The following is a 16,704-nucleotide window of genomic DNA, read 5'->3' as shown; positions in this document are numbered from 1 at the left end:
TTTTTTTTTTTTGGTAGGGGAAATCAAACTCAGGATCTTTCGCTTGCCAGATAGGCACTTATGCCATAAGCTACATCCCTAGTCCCTGAAGACTTGTACAGGATAACAAAGGTATCTAAGGCCACTTTTTTTTTTTTTTTTTTTTTTTTAACCAGGAATTGAACTCAGGACCTCGCACTTGAAGGTAGGCACTTAAGCCTCTCCCTAGCCAGATTACCTTTTTGAGTAAGGTATAAAGCAGAAGGCTTTCATGCCAATTGAAACTGGCCTACTGGGGAGATTTGGCTTTGTTGTCTGTTTTTTGTTTTTTAATACAATTACTGTTGTAGGCAGCTGAGTTAGATAGAAATATTATAGGTACTCAGACAGGAATAGGCCCTGAAAGGACCTACTATGGAAGACAAGATACCTTGCAACTGTGGGCCAGACACTTCTGCTGTGGGCCAGACCTCAGGACAAAAAAATTAAATGAACACAGTACATACCTGCCTAGGGATAAGCATATATCTAGCTAGGTATCAATCACCTTGAAAAAGCCAGGAAGTACTAACCTATAAGCCCCTGTTCTGTATTCACGCCTCCTTGCTGGGTGACTTGCTTCCCCATTCAATCCTGATTTAACCAATTCTACCTGAGCAATTCTCAGCTGACCATAGTTTTGTCTCACCTCATGCCCATCTAGTGAGTTCCCATGTTTCCTGCCTTAGACCTGCCTCATCTTGTGATTTTGCTCTATAAAAATCCCTAGAAAAGGCAAATTCCTGAAGACTGGGTGTGGTGGTTTGTGCCTGTAATCCCAGCTCTTGGGAGGCTGTAAATAGGTGGATCACTGAGTTTGATCTAGTAGTGAGACCCTGAACACCCTGTAGACCCTTCACTAAAATACAAATAAAAAAATAGAAAAGGCAGATTCCTGGGCAACCTACTCAGATCCCCTTCTGTCTTCTCAGCAGGAGCTTTCTTTCCCTCAATAAATATATCCTGCTCTTAACCTTCGTTGTTCCTAAAATTCATTCATTGGTTTTAGAGAACAGGAACTCATCCAAGGTATCTTTCAGGTTGGGACTTTCATTCCCCTATCTGATTACTTTATTGATTTCTTATGATTAAATACTGCCAGCTGGCATTACTTCCACTTATGCATCATTTAAAGGGTAGTTCTTCGGTATTTTCAAATGATAATCATATTTAAAAAACAACTTAAAATGTCCTTGATTAATTGTTTTTTGTTTGTTTGTTTGTTTGTTTGTTTTTTGTCTTTTTGAGACAGGATCTCACTATGAAGTTCAGGCTAGCTTTGAGCTCACTTTGTAGCCCAGATTGGTCTCCAACTCCCAAGACCCTCCTGCCTCAGCCTCCTTGGATGCTGGAATTACAGGCGTGTGCCACCACTCCTGTTTTACCACATCTTTTTTAAGCAAAATGTGCAGGGCTGGGGAGGTAGCATGGTGTTCTAAGCACCTACCTGGCAAGTGCAAGGACCCAGGTTCAATGCCCAGTACCACATGCCATGCTGGCCCCCAAAACCAGGTGTGGTGGTGCACCAGGAGGGTGAGAAGCACTGGGGAGTGTGAACTGTATAGCGAGACAGTGTGTCAAATAAATAAAACGCTAGGGGTTTTGGCACAGCACAACCACAGGGAGGTGAGGGATACTCTGACCTGAGACAGGAACGCTGAGACTTTTACTAGGAGTGGAGTTTGAGGGGCAGGTTCAGTGACACCTAAGGAGCTGATTGGGGCTCACGTGTGCTCTCAGGAAAGGTATCCAGGACTGGGGTGGGGGTGGAGGAAGTGGACACTGGGAAGCTAGCTGTTGTTTTTGGGATTCAGCCATGTTGAATAAGGGCCATGATAATTTAGCAGTTTGTATTCTGGGCAGAACGTATCAGAAAATATTATTCCAGGTAGCCATTTGGTTTGTACCAGGAGGGCCAAGGAGTTGCTCAGTGGCATAGGTGCCTGCCTGGAAAACACAAGGTCTTGAGTTCAAATCCCGGTGGGGGAAAAAAAAAAGTGTTTGTACCAGGAGAAAGGCAACTTCTGAGCTGTGTCTGCCAAGTTGGAATCTTCAGCTATGCTGGAGAATCAGCTTAGCTGGGGACACTATGTCTGTCCCCAGGGCTGGGCAGCGTCTCTCTCCCACAGAAGCCTGACGATGATAATTTCAGGATTGCCTTTGTATGTGGTTTTTCTTTTTTTCTTTTTTCTTTCCTGTACTGTGTTATTGAATTATTTCTGGGGAGGCCTCGTGGCGCAACGGTAGCGCGTCTGACTCCAGATCTGAATTATTTCCTCTTCTGACCTCTCTGTTGACCTTCCATTTCAATTACTTATAAATCCTTTCAGGATATCCTCGGAGAGCTCCACAGGCAGAAGTTCTGGAGAGGGAAACCTCAAGAGAGGAAGCTGGGGTACTGGCATGTCCTTGGTTTTCCTGGTATTTGCTGCAAACTTCTGCCAGGCTGAAGAGGCTGCAGCATTCTCTCAAGGCGGTGGCAAGCCTGTCCACAGCTCTGATTTTTCTACAAAGTCAGCATCCATGTCCAGCTCCTTTTCTGTTGAACCTTTTCGAAGTCTGGCCTTTTGGGCCCTTTGTGATTTATTTTCTTTCCTTAATCTTTCATTCCCTGCCACGAGGAACTCCACTGACTCTTCAAATCTGCAGTTCTAGTTGCCTGCTCCTCTATAACTGTTTCGTCATCTCTGAGGGCTTCGCTTCCAGTACACGGTTTTGTTGGAGTGTGCCTGGAGCCCTGTCAAACAAACCCTGAATTTCAGGGGGCGCTTCTCTGTGGAAGGGCTGCTGTGCTTCTGAGCAAGAAGGGGGCTCTGGCCTTCGCGTCTGCCGCGGAGGGCTTGGGAGATGCCCGGCGTCGGGCAGCCGCGTCCCTCTTCTGCGGGGCCTTCAGTCGCTCCTCAGCAGCGTCATCACCGGCCTCTCCCGGATGAGGAGCAACACGCTCCCTGTGGCTGATCTGCAATTCCAGAAGCAAGGGAGCCTGCTCAGACTGTGTCAGCTTCTTGGCTTCACAAAGATATACTACCGCTTTTTGTGACAAGGAATAGCCTCTTCAACTTACCCTGCGGCTAATAACGTCCGCTTGGTTGCGGCTCGCTCGCACGCGGCATCTCGCCTCTCGCGAGACCTCACCAGCAGCTTCCGGAAGTCTATCCGGAAGTTCCCAGGGGCGCTGCAGTCTTGGTGTCTGTAATGCGGCTGTTTCCTTTTTGTTGGCGGTACAGGGGATCGAAGTCAGAGCTTGTGCTTGCCAAGCAGGCGCCTATGCCGGGGAGCTGCCTCCCTGGCTCAGCTTCTCTCGTTTCCTTGCAGCCTGGGTTTTCCTCAAATCCATTCTGCTTAGGTAAACCTGTTCTCTCATTCCCATCTTTACCCATGTACTGTAAACTGCTGCCCTGCCGGAAAATGCAGCTCCCAGTGATCATAAACCCAATGTCAGTAAGGAATTAAGACAAATTTAAACTAAGAGAAGTCGGTTTCTTTGTGGAGAAAAGGGAGGAGAGACGAAAGCTACTCAATGAGTAGGGACGATTCAAAGGAGAAATACTTTTTTTCTTCTTCTTGACAGGGTCTCAAGGGGCTAGGGAGAGATAGCTCTGCGGCATAAAAGCCTGCTTGGCAAGCTCAAGGTCCTGAGACTGAACGCTGGTATTGAAGGAAAAAAAAAAAAAAAAAAAAAGGTCTCGAATTGCCTAGCGTGGTGGCGCACGTCTGTAATCCCAGCACTCGGAAGGCTGAGGCAGGAAGATCTTTTCAAATTCGAGATCAGCATAGGTTACAAAGTGAGCTCAAAACCGGCCTGAACTACATAGCAAGACCGAGTCTCTTTCTTTCTTTTTTTTCTTTTTCTTTTTTTTTCCGAGTCTCTTCCTTCCTTCCTTCCTTTCCTTTTCTTTCGGGAAAGAAAGACAGTCTCGCAGGGCAGTTCGGACCGCATACCCAGGCTGGCCTCAAACTCGTGGCGAGCCTCTAGTGTCCTGCTGAGATTACAGGCATGCACCACCACACAGGGTTAAAAGCCATCTGATTTCTTAAAGCTTATGGTTTGTAGGGCAAAAGGATTGCCCCACAAACCTTTAGAATCCTTAACAGCTGGGTTTTCAGAGCCCCGCCCCGTCCTACCCTTCCTCCGCTGGTGCAATTACTAATCCACCCGCCAAGCATCAAGACTGACCCGCCCTTGCTTCTCTTTTCTATCCTAGTCTTCCGGCCGCCCTGCCTCCGTCTGATCTGGAGCTCTCGGGCCCAATCTGGAAGGCTCTGCTCCGCCCTGTGGTACGCCCCTTCCAGACACAACCAATCATTATTCAGCTCTTCTTAACCCCGCCCTCACGCAGCCTCCCGCGTTTCCCTGGCCACGCCCCTTATGTACGTCACTGCCCATCTGGCCTCTCCCGCCTCTACCCTGCACTGCCTGAACGTCCGTCGCAGACTCCGCCCCACGCGCAGAGCTGCAGCCATGGCTGTCACCGCCGAGGGCGCCCGCAGGAAGGAGCGCATCCTTTGCCTGTTTGACGTGGACGGGACTCTCACGCCGGCTCGCCAGGTAGGACTCCGACGATCGGAAAGAAATACGTTGCACGAGCGTCGCTCAGACGTCCGAGAGTTCGTGTGGGACCTGCAGTGGCGCGACAACGGACACCCTGGTACCCGCGGTGGTGGGCACCCTCGGGCCCCCACCTACAGCCTCCAAGCAGGCATCGGTGCGCTGTAGGTCCGGGTCCTGGACCCTCTTCCCTCACTATCCGGGGCCTGGCTCTGGGAAGCCTGGCCACCCCTGCGGGGGCTTCTGCCCCATTTCATCCCTAGGATGCACACCAGGAGTCTGAAGCTGGCGCCTGAACCCGGTGTCCAGGCCAGGGTGGTGCGCGCCCCATTGTCAGTTACCCTCTGCTGGTGGCAAGAGGCTCCCTGAGCCTTCATGGGCCTCGGGGAGGGATGAGCCACCCTGCCTCCCAGATCTGAAGGCTGCAGACCCTGAGGAAAGGCAGTGGCGGCTGGCAGTGTTGACACAACAGCCTGAACAAGAACTGCCTTTTAATTTGCCCACCAACAGGTCTGTGTTTAGCACCTTTCAAAAGTTAATTTTTTAATTATACGCAGGTCCAGAAACACATTATTTTTGTAAAGAATGGAAATAGAAAGATTGAAATCTTCTCTGACCACACCAAGATCCTTGCCCTGGCCCTCTCCCCAAAGTAGTGTGGTTGCCTGTCTAGTGTGGCCTCCTCCCAGACCTCTGTCTGGGCCCTTTTGCCTGGAGGAAATGCTAAGTAATGTTTTGTGAGGCTTTCCTTTTTTTTTTTTGTATCAGGAGTCGAACTCAGGATATTGAGCTGGTGAGACAGGCGTTGTGCTACTGAGCTATGTCCTTGGCCCTGTGAGGCTATTTTTGTTTGTTTTTGAGACAGGGTCTATACAGTTCAGGCTGGCCTTGAACTTGTGGTGATCCACCTTCCTCAGCCTCCCAAGTGCTGGGATTGCAGGTGTGCACCACCAGGCCTGCTTACTGTTTTTCTCTATTCTACATATATTCTAGATATATATACCCAGGAACCTCCATGGGTACCTATATAAAAAAAGTGGAAACTCTGGGTGACAGGCTGTGTGCATTTAAGTTTTAGTGGATCTTGCCAAGTTACCTTCCAGAAGAGCTGTACCAGTTTACAGTCTCAACCAACATCATGTGCCTGCTTCCCCTACCTTATCAACCACTCTAAATAATGTCATCTTTGGTCATCTGAATGTTTCAAAATTTAGATTGTATCTTATTAGTTTATGCTTCGTTGGTGGGAAATCTTTTCTGTTGATTAATGGTCAGTTAATTGCTTTTCAGTCAGACACTTTGAATCATTTAATCTTTTTTTTTCCCAATATGAATCATTTAATCTTGGTAGTGCCCCTTTGATACTATGTTGCCCATTTTTCTAATTACTTACTTTTGTGTTACTGGGAATTGAACCTCGGACCTTTCCACTGAACTATATCCCCAGCCCTTTCATGGATTTATATTTTTAAAATTTTGAAAGAGCCTCATTAAGTACCTACATTGCCCGCACTGGACTCTTCTGACCCTCCTGTCTCAGCCTACCAGCATGCTGGGATTGCAGATGTATAGCACCGTACTCAGCTCATATAGGTGTCATGCATGTCTTGTACGCGTAGCCTGAAGGCGATATTATACCTTTTTTTTCCTGAACCTGGGGATCAGACCCATTCCCCCACCCAATGCCCTGCACTTTTTGTTGTTGTTATTCTTTTTATTGTCTTTAAGAGATGGTTTTGCTGTACAGTTCAGGCTGGCCTTGAGCTCACTTTGTAGCTCCAGGCTGATCTCAAACCCAAAGATCCTCGAATTATAGGTGTGTGACTCCATGCCTGGCTTCAGCCCAATCTTTTTTTTTTTTTTTTTTTTTAATTTTAGGGAAGGGTCTACAGGATGTTCAGGGTCTCACTACTTGATCAGACTCAGTGATCCTCCTGCTTACAGCTTCCCAAGAGCTGGGATTACAGGCTCATGCCACCATACCCAGTCTCAATTGCAGTCTCAGTATGCCCTGGGGCGGGGCTTCAAACCCCCAGTCCCATTGCCTGCTTGCAGGGTGCTTTAATCTGCTGAGCTATTTGGCCGGCCCTTCAGCCCAATTTTGTAAGGTGTTTTCAATTCACATGTTTTGATGATGATTCATTTCAGAAGGTCATAGGGCTGGGGAGATGGCTCAGTGGAATAAGCGCTTGCCTGGCAAGCACAAGGGTCTGAGTTCAATCCCCGGTTCTGCAAAAAGAAGAAGAAGAAGGTCAAGTGTGCAAGTTTCCATTTGTGACACTGTGTCAGCACTGACAATCAGATTTGGAGCATTTCTGATTTGGGGACTAGGGATATTGAGCCTCTCCTTAGATCCAGGTAGAATGTGGGTTCCCAGCTCTAAGAGCTAAGTGGGGATCTCGGATTTGCTGACAGCCAGACTCCTCTCTTCTGCCCCCACAGAAAATTGACCCCGAGGTGTCCGCCTTCCTGCAGAAGCTTCGAAGCAAGGTGCAGATCGGCGTGGTGGGTGGCTCTGACTACAGCAAGATCGCAGAGCAGCTGGGGGAAGGGGATGAAGGTAGGAGAGGGCGGAGTTAGATCTTGTTGGGCGGGGAATGGACTTTAAAGAGCCCATCCTACTTCTCAGGGATCGAAGAGGTAGAAAAGGAGCTGAGTGTGGCAGTGCACGCCTGTATCCCGGCACTGTAGAGGCTGACCCAGGTGGTTACTATGAGTTTGAGCCCAGCATAGGTTGCATAGTGAGTTCAAGGCCAGCCTATACTACGTAGTAAGGCCCTGTCCCAAAAATAAAAAGAGAGAGCAAGAGAGAAGGAAGAGAAGGGGCAGCCGGAAGTTCACTCGCTGAGTCAGGGACCCATAGTGAGCGCCTTCTACTGCAGGGCAGGTGCTGTGCCAGCAGTGGAGAAGTGGCTGGGAACAAAGTGGGCGTAGGCCATTTGCTTCTCCTTCCTCCCTGCTGAGTCTTGATTTCCTCATCTCTGATGGGGACGTAATCAGTAATGTGCACAAAATGATGGGGGGGGGCAGGGAGATGGCTCAGTGGAATAAGTGCTTCCCTGGCAAGCGCAAGGGACTGAGTTCAATCCCTGGTTCCATAAAAAAAAAAAAAAAAAAAAAACCAGGGGTAGCTGGGTTTGCTGTAATCCTGCAATCAAGGCCGGGACACGGCTCAGCAGCATAAGCACCCACCTGGCAAGCGCAAGGTCCTGAGTTCAATCATATTTATATTCCTGCAATCATGCTGTAGGTTTGCCCTTGTTGTCCCTTTTTGGCAGTGAAGACCAGTGTCACCTGGGAATTTGTTCCACTCCAGAGCTCCCAGGTCCAGCTCCTTGGCAGCAGAGGCCTCCAGTTCCTCAAACCACACACTTCTAGGGTTTTCCTTCTTCCTGCCCCCTTGTCCATTCCATTCCAGTCAGATACTTCCCTCTCCTGCCCATTTTCTCCACCTCATCATCTTGTGTGCCAGATCCTCTCCACCCAGACGCTGCGCCACCCACTCCAGCTGCTTCTCCTGGCAGCCAGAGTTGAAAGTTCCCGTTGTAGCCAGCCCAACTACTCGGTGCTAGAAGCTGGTCTGTCCCAGGGGCCGTGGGAGCGCAGCAGAAATGACGCCCTCTGCTGGCGAGTCCTCAGCCAGGGCAGCGGCAGGAGCTTGTAGGATGGGCGGAGGGGAAATCCCGAGGGTAGTGCAGGCAGCCTCCCCCCTGGGTGAGGGTGGAGAGAGAGCAGTGACCAACTTCTGGGGCAACAAAGCTGCAAGAGGAACAGAGGCTGGAGCAGCGGGTTCAGCAGGGAACAAATGGGCCCTGAGTGCCAAGCCGAGAAGCGAATGCTCCATCCTCTCTGCTTGCTTCTGGGGTAACAGAGGGACCTGGTCTCAGGCTCTGTCTTCCTCCCCTGGCCTCTCTGCGGCCTACAGTCATGGAGAAGTTTGATTACGTGTTTGCAGAAAATGGGACGGTGCAGTATAAGCATGGGCGACTGCTCTCTAAACAGGTCAGTGTGCCCACTGCCTGGGGGGCTCTGTCTTGGGGGGTGGCGGGGAGGCCACACCACACTGAGACCCGTGTTCCTTGCCCAGACCATCCAGAGCCACCTGGGGGAGGAGCTGCTGCAGGACCTCATCAACTTCTGCCTCAGCTACATGGCCCTGCTCAGGCTGCCCAAGAAGCGGTGAGCACCCAGGCCCAGGGCCACCAAAGTGTGGGTCACCCCGCTGGAGCCTGAAGACACTTGCACCCCTCAGTTATCTTTTTTTTTTCTTTCTTTTTTATTTTTTTGGTGGAACTGGGGATTGAACTGAGACCCTTGCACTTGCCAGACAAGCGCTTATTCTAGTGAGCTACCTCCCCGGCCCCCCGTTTTCTTTTTTTTTTTTTTTTTTTGCTAGGGATTGAACCCTTGTGCACGCTGAGCAAGCAGGCCTGCACGATGCTACAGCCCCGGCCCTGGACCCCTGACTCCTGGTGGGTGGATTCCGGTTCCCAATGAAGCCCCTGGAGGCTATGGCCCCAGACAGGGCTGGATTTGAATTCTGGCCTCTCTCGTTCTCCCTGGCTGGCCACCTCTGTCTCCTCCAGTGGCACCTTCATTGAGTTCCGGAATGGCATGCTGAACATCTCGCCCATTGGCCGCAGCTGCACCCTAGAGGAGCGGATTGAGTTCTCTGAACTGGACAAGGTGCTACCATCCGTGTGACCTTACACTCGAAGGACTCAGCCCCTCCACCTCTCTGGGTGCCTGGGGTGGGAGGGAGTTCCAAGTGAACCAGTGCCCTTGGGACCTGGCCTGTGTCATTGCCAAAGGCACATCTGCCCCTTTCCAGGGCTGCTGGCTTCCTTTTCTAGTGATTTGTGCCACCAGCCACCTAGTTACCCAAGGCAACACCTAGGGCACATCATCGACACCTCCCCACCCCCATCTGGTCCAGAAGCTCCTGATCCTCCAGCCTCCAGGGGTCGTCAGTCTGGAGAGAGTGCCCCCCGCCTGGCTCAGCACTCAGAAAATCATCAGCAATCCCAGTGCAGCTGTGGCCCGGCCCAGCATCCTGTGACCCCACAAGCCCCTGCCACCTTTAGGCTAAGCTTGCCCAGCTCCTTGTACTCATTTCCAGCATCACAGCTGCAGCTTGCTCTGCTGACAAGGAAAGGCAGACACTGGGACTCGAGTCCTGGGCTGCTGGATCTTCTCTGCCTTCCTCCTGGGCCTCCTTCAGAACCCCGGCCCACACCCTACTGGCAGGGATCTGGCTCTGCCACTGCAGCCGGGTGACCTTGGACAAGGCATGGCCCCTCTCTGAGCCTTGTCTGTAAAGTGCAGTTATCCCCCTAGAAGGCCCCTTGTGCCCAGCACAGAGCCTGGTACACGGCTCCCCTGAGCCTTGCTCTGTGCCTTCCCCCTGCAGAAGGAGCGGATCCGGGAGAAGTTCGTGGAAGCCCTGAAGACAGAGTTTGCAGGCAAGGGGCTGCGGTTCTCTCGAGGTACATTCACCCTGGAGACTGCAGGAGCCCCTCAGGGGAGGGCTGGCCGGTGCCCCACTGGAACTACACGCCTGGGAGACTTGCTGGGCGGCTTACCCTGCCTTACTTTGGGGACACCCAGTCCAGATAACCCTGCTCATCCATGGCCCCATGAGCCTCCCACACCCATCTGGCTCTCACACGGTCTTGTTTATACCCTGCATATTGTCCGCTGGATCTGACATCCCTGTAGAGGCCGAGTATATCCTGTGCCCTGTGCCTGCCCTGGGCAGATATTTGGGGTTGTGGAATAAATAAAGGAGCACAGGCCTTGCCCAGCACACCCTGCAGCTACCCCCTGCCAGCCTCTGCCCTCCCTGGAGGGAGTCACAGCCCCCTCCCTCCCACAGGTGGCATGATCAGCTTTGACGTCTTCCCTGAGGGCTGGGACAAGCGCTACTGTCTGGATAGCCTGGACCAGGACAGCTTTGACACTATCCACTTCTTCGGAAATGAGACCAGCCCTGTGAGTGTAGCCCAGCCCCCCTCTAGCTTACACACTTGTGATCAAGGCCAAGACTGAGGGCAACAGAACTTGGGTCAGGGACCTTCTTCAAACTCAAAACCCAGGGCTGGGGATACAGCTCGGTAGCATAAGGTCCTGAGGTCTATCCCCAGTACTACCAAAAAAAAACTAGCCAAATAGCTCAGTGGACTCAGGTACCTGCTTAGACAGGCGCAGGGACCAGGGTTTGATCCCCAGTATGCTGTGCCAGCCCCATCCATGAGGCAAGCTGAGACAGTGACTAAGATTTGGGAGGCTGAAAACAGGAGAATTGCTACAAGTCCACTCTGTGTAGTGAGACCCTGAAGACCCTGTACTACATTTAAAAAAAAAAAAAGCCTAACTCCTAATCCAGTTCGAAGGTTAGGACTCAGAGAGGGCTATACACCTTTTCCATGTCACACAGCAAGTCTGACAAGGACCATGAAGGGCTTCCTAGGGGCAAGAAAAAGGGCAGCTCTAGTGGGTGGTGTGGGGACCCCAACCCCAGCAACCTCCTCCAGGCATCCCCTACATCAGGCCTTCTCTGCCCTTCCTCTACAGGGTGGGAATGACTTTGAGATCTATGCAGACCCCCGGACTGTGGGCCACAGCGTGGTCTCCCCTCAGGACACGGTTCAGCGATGCCGAGAGATTTTCTTCCCAGAGACGGCCCATGAGGCGTGAGCAGTCCCCACACCCAAAACGGAATCCAGAGCACTCTGGCCAGGCCCCCAGAGGAACGCCAGCTTTGGCTGCGGAGGGCACCCTGGTCTCTGGCCCAGGGCACTGATCTCGGGCCTTGCTTCAAGGCCCACGCTGCACTGAGCCTGGCCCCCGTCCTGACAGCTGTGGCCACAGCTGCTGCTCTTAGTTCACAACACAGCAGGCCTGGGAGGAGATGGTGCAAGGGTACGATGTGGAGCCCCCCTGCCCGCCCACCATGGAGAGGAGGGGCAGAGTAGAGGAGGTGCTGAGCGACCTCGGGACTGTGTTACAGCATTAAAGGTCCCAGGACAAGGCAAGGTGTTGGGTATGTCTGAGGGGCTACGAGCCTTTGCTGTTACGTCACAGGCTGCTAACCATTACTTGGAAAGTGAAGAAACGGGGACAAGGACTTGCTCTGGGTCACCCAGAAATTGTTGATCCGTTGAGGCCTCAGACAAGGGCCAGCTCAGCACGTCCTTCCCTGCCCCTCCCAGGACGAGGGCAGAAAGCAGCTCCCGGCTGGCTGGAGTAGGTCACAGTTGAGAGTTTATTGCCAGTGTTAGGAAGGATGGGGAGTCCGTGGCTGGGGTCTCGGGATGACTTCCAGTGCTGTGGGGCAGAGAATGGGGAGGAGGCTGCTGCCCCCCACCCCCAGCTGGCCCTGGCCTGATGCCTGTGCAGGATACCTGCTCGTGGGAGGAAGGCTAAGGGGCAGGCCTGTGCTGGGGGCCACGGTGTCAGTGTCCAGCCCGGTGGGTGCCAGGTGGCTGGCCCTCCCCACGGGTGGGGCTGCCAGGTACCTCCCAGTCTTTGGTGGGGCTGGGCTGTAGGTGCCACTGCTGGTCTCTGTCCTGGGGTCTCGGAGCAGCTCCAAGGCTTCCTGGGCAGTCACTGACCCCTTGTCCTGGTCACGTGAGCCCCACTTTACTTGCCGACTGGGTTTCAAGGGCTGCCGTCCTGGTAGGGCCCCCTTGAGCTTGTGATCCCACTCTCCCCACATTGGAGATTGAGAGGGAGGGTGAAGGGCAGGGTCCCTCCTGGGCTAGGTCACCCCTGCCACACACAGGGCCATGGCGGGCCCAGGACAACTCCTAGTAAGGGACTGTCACACACAGGGACACAGCAGGGCTGGACACTGAGGGCCCCTGGGCTGCTGGCCTGTCAGGACCTGTGGAGCTGCTGTCTGTCCCGCAGCCATTGAAGAGGCTCTTGTGGGGGCCCAGCCCAGTGGATCCTTCTGGTGCCTGGGCCTGGCCTCATCTGAGGGGACGAGGTGTCGTCCCTTGCTTTATCTGCCTCAGCTGGTGGCTGGGCCCGGGGCAGAGAATCCATGGGTTTGGGAGTCAGGGAAAGGAAACAGCTGTACCCAAGCTAAGGATTCGCATCCCCTCGGGGGAAGGGGATGAGCCTGGGGCTCCCAGAGCCATGGCCAGGTTGAACAGGAGCCGCAGATCCCTCCTGTCCCCAGGCTGCCCTTGCTGACCCGGCCAGTGCCCACAAGAGCTTGAGCGGGAGGGTGGGCTGGCCATGGCAGTGAGGGCCTGTGCACCCCCACTTTGGCCCTCTTCCAAGGGAGCTCCCCAAAGTGCTCACCAGCCAGGCTGCTAAGGGGAAGGATCAGGCCATGGCAGGAGGCTCAGCCCAGGGCAGGACAGAGGAGCACAAGCAGAGGGGAGCAGGCTCATCTGAGAGGGGTCCCCAAAATCCCCAGAGGTGGGCAGAGACAGCCAATATGGGCCATGGGCAGGAGGACGAGAGGGTCCTGTGTGCTCAGCTGGAAGGGACAGAGGAGGGACAGGCCAGGCCGGGGTGATGGCCTCCCCTCCGGCTAGCTCTGGCCAGCTCGCTAGACAGTCACAGGGCACGGGTGGGTGGAGGCACGCACACATGGCCACGAGCACAGACAGACAGACAGACACGTGCGCACCGGGGGCTGCCCGCCTCCACACGGCTCCCAGTCTAGGAGCCCACGACCTGGCCAGACCACGTCTCGTGAGGGGTGTGCGGGGCCAGCTGGGTGAGCACCACCTCCACAGCCTGGAACTTCTGGTTCTTGGGCGGGATGGGGCACATCTTGTAGGTCACCTCGTCACCCTCCACGGGCACATACTCCCCCTCGATGCTGGTGGGTGGAAGGGGACGGTCAGCTGAAACCAGTGTGGCCCCAACAGAGCAACCTAGCCCTGGCGTAGGGAGGCCCAGACCTTGGCAAGCTTCCTGCTCGGACCCCCGCTTGCTCGCTCAGCATTTTGGAAAACTGAGGCGGGACGATCCCAAGCTCAATTCCTGCCCAGGGAATTTAACGAGATCTTGTCTCAAAATAAAAAGGGCTGAGGCTATAGCTCAGGGAGAAGACTCGGGTCCAATTCACAGAACTGAAAAAAGCAAACTCAGAGGTAGACACCGTGGCACGCCTCTGCAGTCCCAGCCTCAGCAGGCTGGGGTAGGAGAACTGCTTTGAGACCAGCCTGAGCTACACAGTGAGTTCAAGGTCAGTCTCAGTTACACGCTGAGACACACGCACACACACAAAAACCAGACAACAAAAACAAAGATAAAAATGGGACAGAAACACAATTATCTTTCTCTCTATATCCTTTGGGAAGCGAGACGTGAGCGATCAGAGGTCTCCGAGGTTCTGGGGAGTCTAGAGACCTCTCCTGTCACTCCATCTTAGTGCTAGCTGGGGACAAGCCCACCTGTACCCCACCACCCCCAGCCCAGGGCCCCCCAGGCTGCAGGAGGAGCACAGCATCCCACCCACCCTTCCCACACCCGTAGCCCTCCCAAGAGGGGGAGGCTGCTTCCAGGCAGTGCTGGGGACACTGAGGGGGCCAGCTGAGAACAGGGGGCGAGGGACTCACTCAGACACATGCACGAAGATGTCCTCTGACCCATTCTCTGGGGTGATGAAGCCGTGGCCCTGGGAGCGGGAGAACTGCTTACAGACGCCCTTGAACACGGGGCCGGCTGAGGCGCGGGCCGTCCTAGGGCGGAGAGATCGCAGCTGTCACCTGGAGGCCCCAGCCCCTGCCGGCCTGGTCCCAAGAGCCTGCGGGACCAAGGGGATAGCCGCGGCCAGTGCGCACTGGGTCACCCCCACTGCACAGATGTCCCGACCCCCTCCCGGGGCCACAGCATGAGGTCTCCTGACTCCCTGCAGAGCCCCTCTCCACACAGCGCCCTCTGCTCCTCAGGTTATTTGGACTTAAACAGATTCCTCCTGTAAGATTTCTTTCTCTTGTTTTGTTTTGTTGTGTTTTTTGAGACAGGATCTTGCTATGCAGTTCGAACTGGACTTGAACTCACTGTGTAGCCCAGACAGACCTCAAACCCACAGCGATCCTCCTGCCTCAGCCTCCCAGTGCTGGGATTACAGACATGTGCCACCACACTCAGCCTTAGCACAGGACGTTTTGTGGACTGAATGAGTACTATAGTTACTGGGGTCCACATCCAGCTCTTCCTCCTCATGAGGACAGCCAGGACACAGGAGGCCAGGGAGCCCAGGGGAGGGGCAGGCACTCACGCCGAGTATGTCCTGGTGCGCTTGGTGGGCAGCGGGCTGGGTAGGTCCCGAGGCGCCCCGCCCCGCTCCCATACCCTGCTGCCCTCCCTGTGGAAGGGGAAGGTAGGCCAGACAGGGGACTTGGGCGAGAGCAGCGGGGGCACCACTGCAGGCGATGTGGACTCCGATGTCATGGCGGGGCCAGCAGAAGAGCCTGGTGGGTTCTGGGGCTCCGGGGCCGGTGAAGGGCTGGGGCGTCCTTGCGGGCAGGGCCCGGCCTGGCCCTGCTCGGCAGCCTCGCCTGCCACAGGCTCCGTCTGCAGGGGCAAGAGAGAGGACAGGTAAGGCCAGCCTGGGGACAGGCAGGACACTAGACACAGTGGGCAGGGCTGTTCCACCAGCTACCTCTGTATTGCGACCAGAAAGACAAAGCAAGCAAAGCTCGCAGGCCCATGCCATGACTCAGGGTCTCACTACGCAGCTCAGGCTGGCCTTGAGTTCACTTTGTAGCCCAGGCTGGTCTCAAACTCACAGTGATCCTCCAGCCTCGGCCTCCCAAGTGCTGGGATCACAGGTGTGCACCACCATGCCCTGCCTGGGTGCCTAGGATTTGGCATGAGTGTTTCAAATTCACAGCACAGGGTTCAGATCTCAGCTTTGTCACTTACAACTTGGTGGCCTCAGCCAAGGGACTCAGTAGGTCCCACATAGTAGGCAGGAACCCAGGCTACAGCTCCATGCACTGAGTTGGAATCCCAACTGACGCCTGTCTCTCCTGGCTGTGCGGCCTTGGCCTGCCCGCCTGGCCTGTGATGGCTCAGCTAACATCCCCCTAGCACGAGTCATGGGCACAGTGTGGCACTGGCACTCTACGATAGCCCTTTCTGCTCGCTGGGAACAGACGGCAGGAGCTCCTGGGGATGCGAGCTATTTTTCCTCAGCCCAGTTTCTGCTGCTCTAAATGAGGCTGCAGAACCCCAGATGTCAGCTGGGGTATGTCGCCTCGTGTGTGTGAGAACCCGATTCCCAGTACGAGGCTGGACGTAGCTCGCCGGGCGCCGTAGCCCTGCCTGACCTAGCGGTGCCTCCCGACTCAGCCTTACCTAGTTCCAGGAGGCACAACCAGTACCAAAAATATCAACTACCAAAACACAGTTTTGGCTGGGAAGGACAGCGGTCCACTAGGCCATCGACAGGGACAAATACTTTAGCTGGTTTTTTGTTTGTTTGTTTGTTTGTTTTGAGGAACCAGGGATTGAACTCAGGCCCTTGCACTTGCCAGGCAAGCGCTTATTCCACTGAGCCGTCTCCCCGGCCCTTTTAGCTCTTTTTTATTGAGACAGGGTCTCGCTATGTAGTTCAAGGTGGCCTCAAACACACGGAGATCCTCCTGCCTCAGCTCCCTGAGTGCTGGGATTACAGACCTGAGCCACCTCTGGCAAATTCTAGCTTGGAGTGGCAAACAATGACTACTGGGTCAAAAGCTTCCCATGGGGACACATCCAGGAAGGAATTCCATGACACCGCAGAGGGAGGGTTGCGCACTGTGATCAATGCTGATCAATAGCAGCCCCCAAGGCCACAGCTTGGCTCCTAGGTGACGTTGAGCAAACCAGCTGGTATTTTCCTCCACCTAAGAAAAGGCTGTAACTTCCTTGGCACCCGGCCCAGCACTCTTCCCCTGAGGTTGGGACGTCTCAGAGCCCAAGAAATCGGCCTTGGAGCTTTGGCAAGGGACAAGCAGCCGCAAGGGTAGGAGGGGTCAGGACAGCGCCTGCTCTGACCATCCCCCCAGCCTCAGTTTCTTCATCTGTACAATGGGACAGGAAGGCCTATGTCTCCCTCACTTAGGCCTGGACTTTAAGAAGACTTAATGAAAAAAGAAAAGAAGAAGAAGGAGGAGGAGGAGGAG

At 54.1% G+C, this 16,704-nt stretch overlaps 2 protein-coding genes and 1 pseudogene across 4 annotated transcripts in view; 1 reads left to right on the top strand and 2 right to left on the bottom strand.

The window, feature by feature from the left end:
* Window positions 1-2,060: 2,060 nt before the first annotated feature.
* LOC101575776 lies at window positions 2,061-3,131 on the bottom strand (annotated as a pseudogene).
* Window positions 3,132-4,430: 1,299 nt separating this feature from the next.
* Window positions 4,431-11,625, top strand: Pmm1 (phosphomannomutase 1). Of its 3 annotated transcripts, XM_023702693.1 has the most exons (9): window positions 4,431-4,567; window positions 7,010-7,057; window positions 8,493-8,569; window positions 8,655-8,746; window positions 8,964-9,039; window positions 9,154-9,253; window positions 9,978-10,053; window positions 10,443-10,558; window positions 11,141-11,625. In XM_023702693.1, the coding sequence occupies exons 1-9, from the start codon at window positions 4,481-4,483 to the stop codon at window positions 11,261-11,263; spliced, it is 795 nt and encodes a 264-aa protein (XP_023558461.1). In that variant the 5' UTR covers window positions 4,431-4,480; the 3' UTR covers window positions 11,264-11,625. The 3 variants fall into 3 exon arrangements, with proteins under 3 accessions (XP_023558461.1, XP_023558462.1, XP_004642632.1); XM_023702694.1 differs by lacking the exon at window positions 7,010-7,057; XM_004642575.3 differs by lacking the exon at window positions 8,964-9,039 and having other exon boundaries at window positions 4,432-4,567; window positions 7,010-7,127; window positions 11,141-11,624.
* Window positions 11,626-11,818: 193 nt separating this feature from the next.
* The window catches only part of Csdc2 (cold shock domain containing C2), a 12,143-nt gene continuing 7,257 nt past the window's right edge, over window positions 11,819-16,704 (bottom strand). The window contains exons 2-4 of the mRNA XM_004642574.2: window positions 14,814-15,109; window positions 14,149-14,271; window positions 11,819-13,406 (exon numbers count right to left, since the gene is read on the bottom strand). Of these exons, the coding sequence (XP_004642631.1) occupies window positions 13,244-13,406; window positions 14,149-14,271; window positions 14,814-14,986 (459 nt within the window). The 5' untranslated portion in view covers window positions 14,987-15,109 and the 3' untranslated portion in view covers window positions 11,819-13,243. The remainder of the gene's footprint in view (window positions 13,407-14,148; window positions 14,272-14,813; window positions 15,110-16,704) is intronic.

Source organism: Octodon degus, unplaced genomic scaffold, assembly GCF_000260255.1.
Source record: "Octodon degus isolate 3935 unplaced genomic scaffold, OctDeg1.0 scaffold00156, whole genome shotgun sequence".
Lineage (NCBI taxonomy): Eukaryota > Metazoa > Chordata > Mammalia > Rodentia > Octodontidae > Octodon > Octodon degus.
This window is presented reverse-complemented; position numbering and strand designations above follow the sequence as displayed.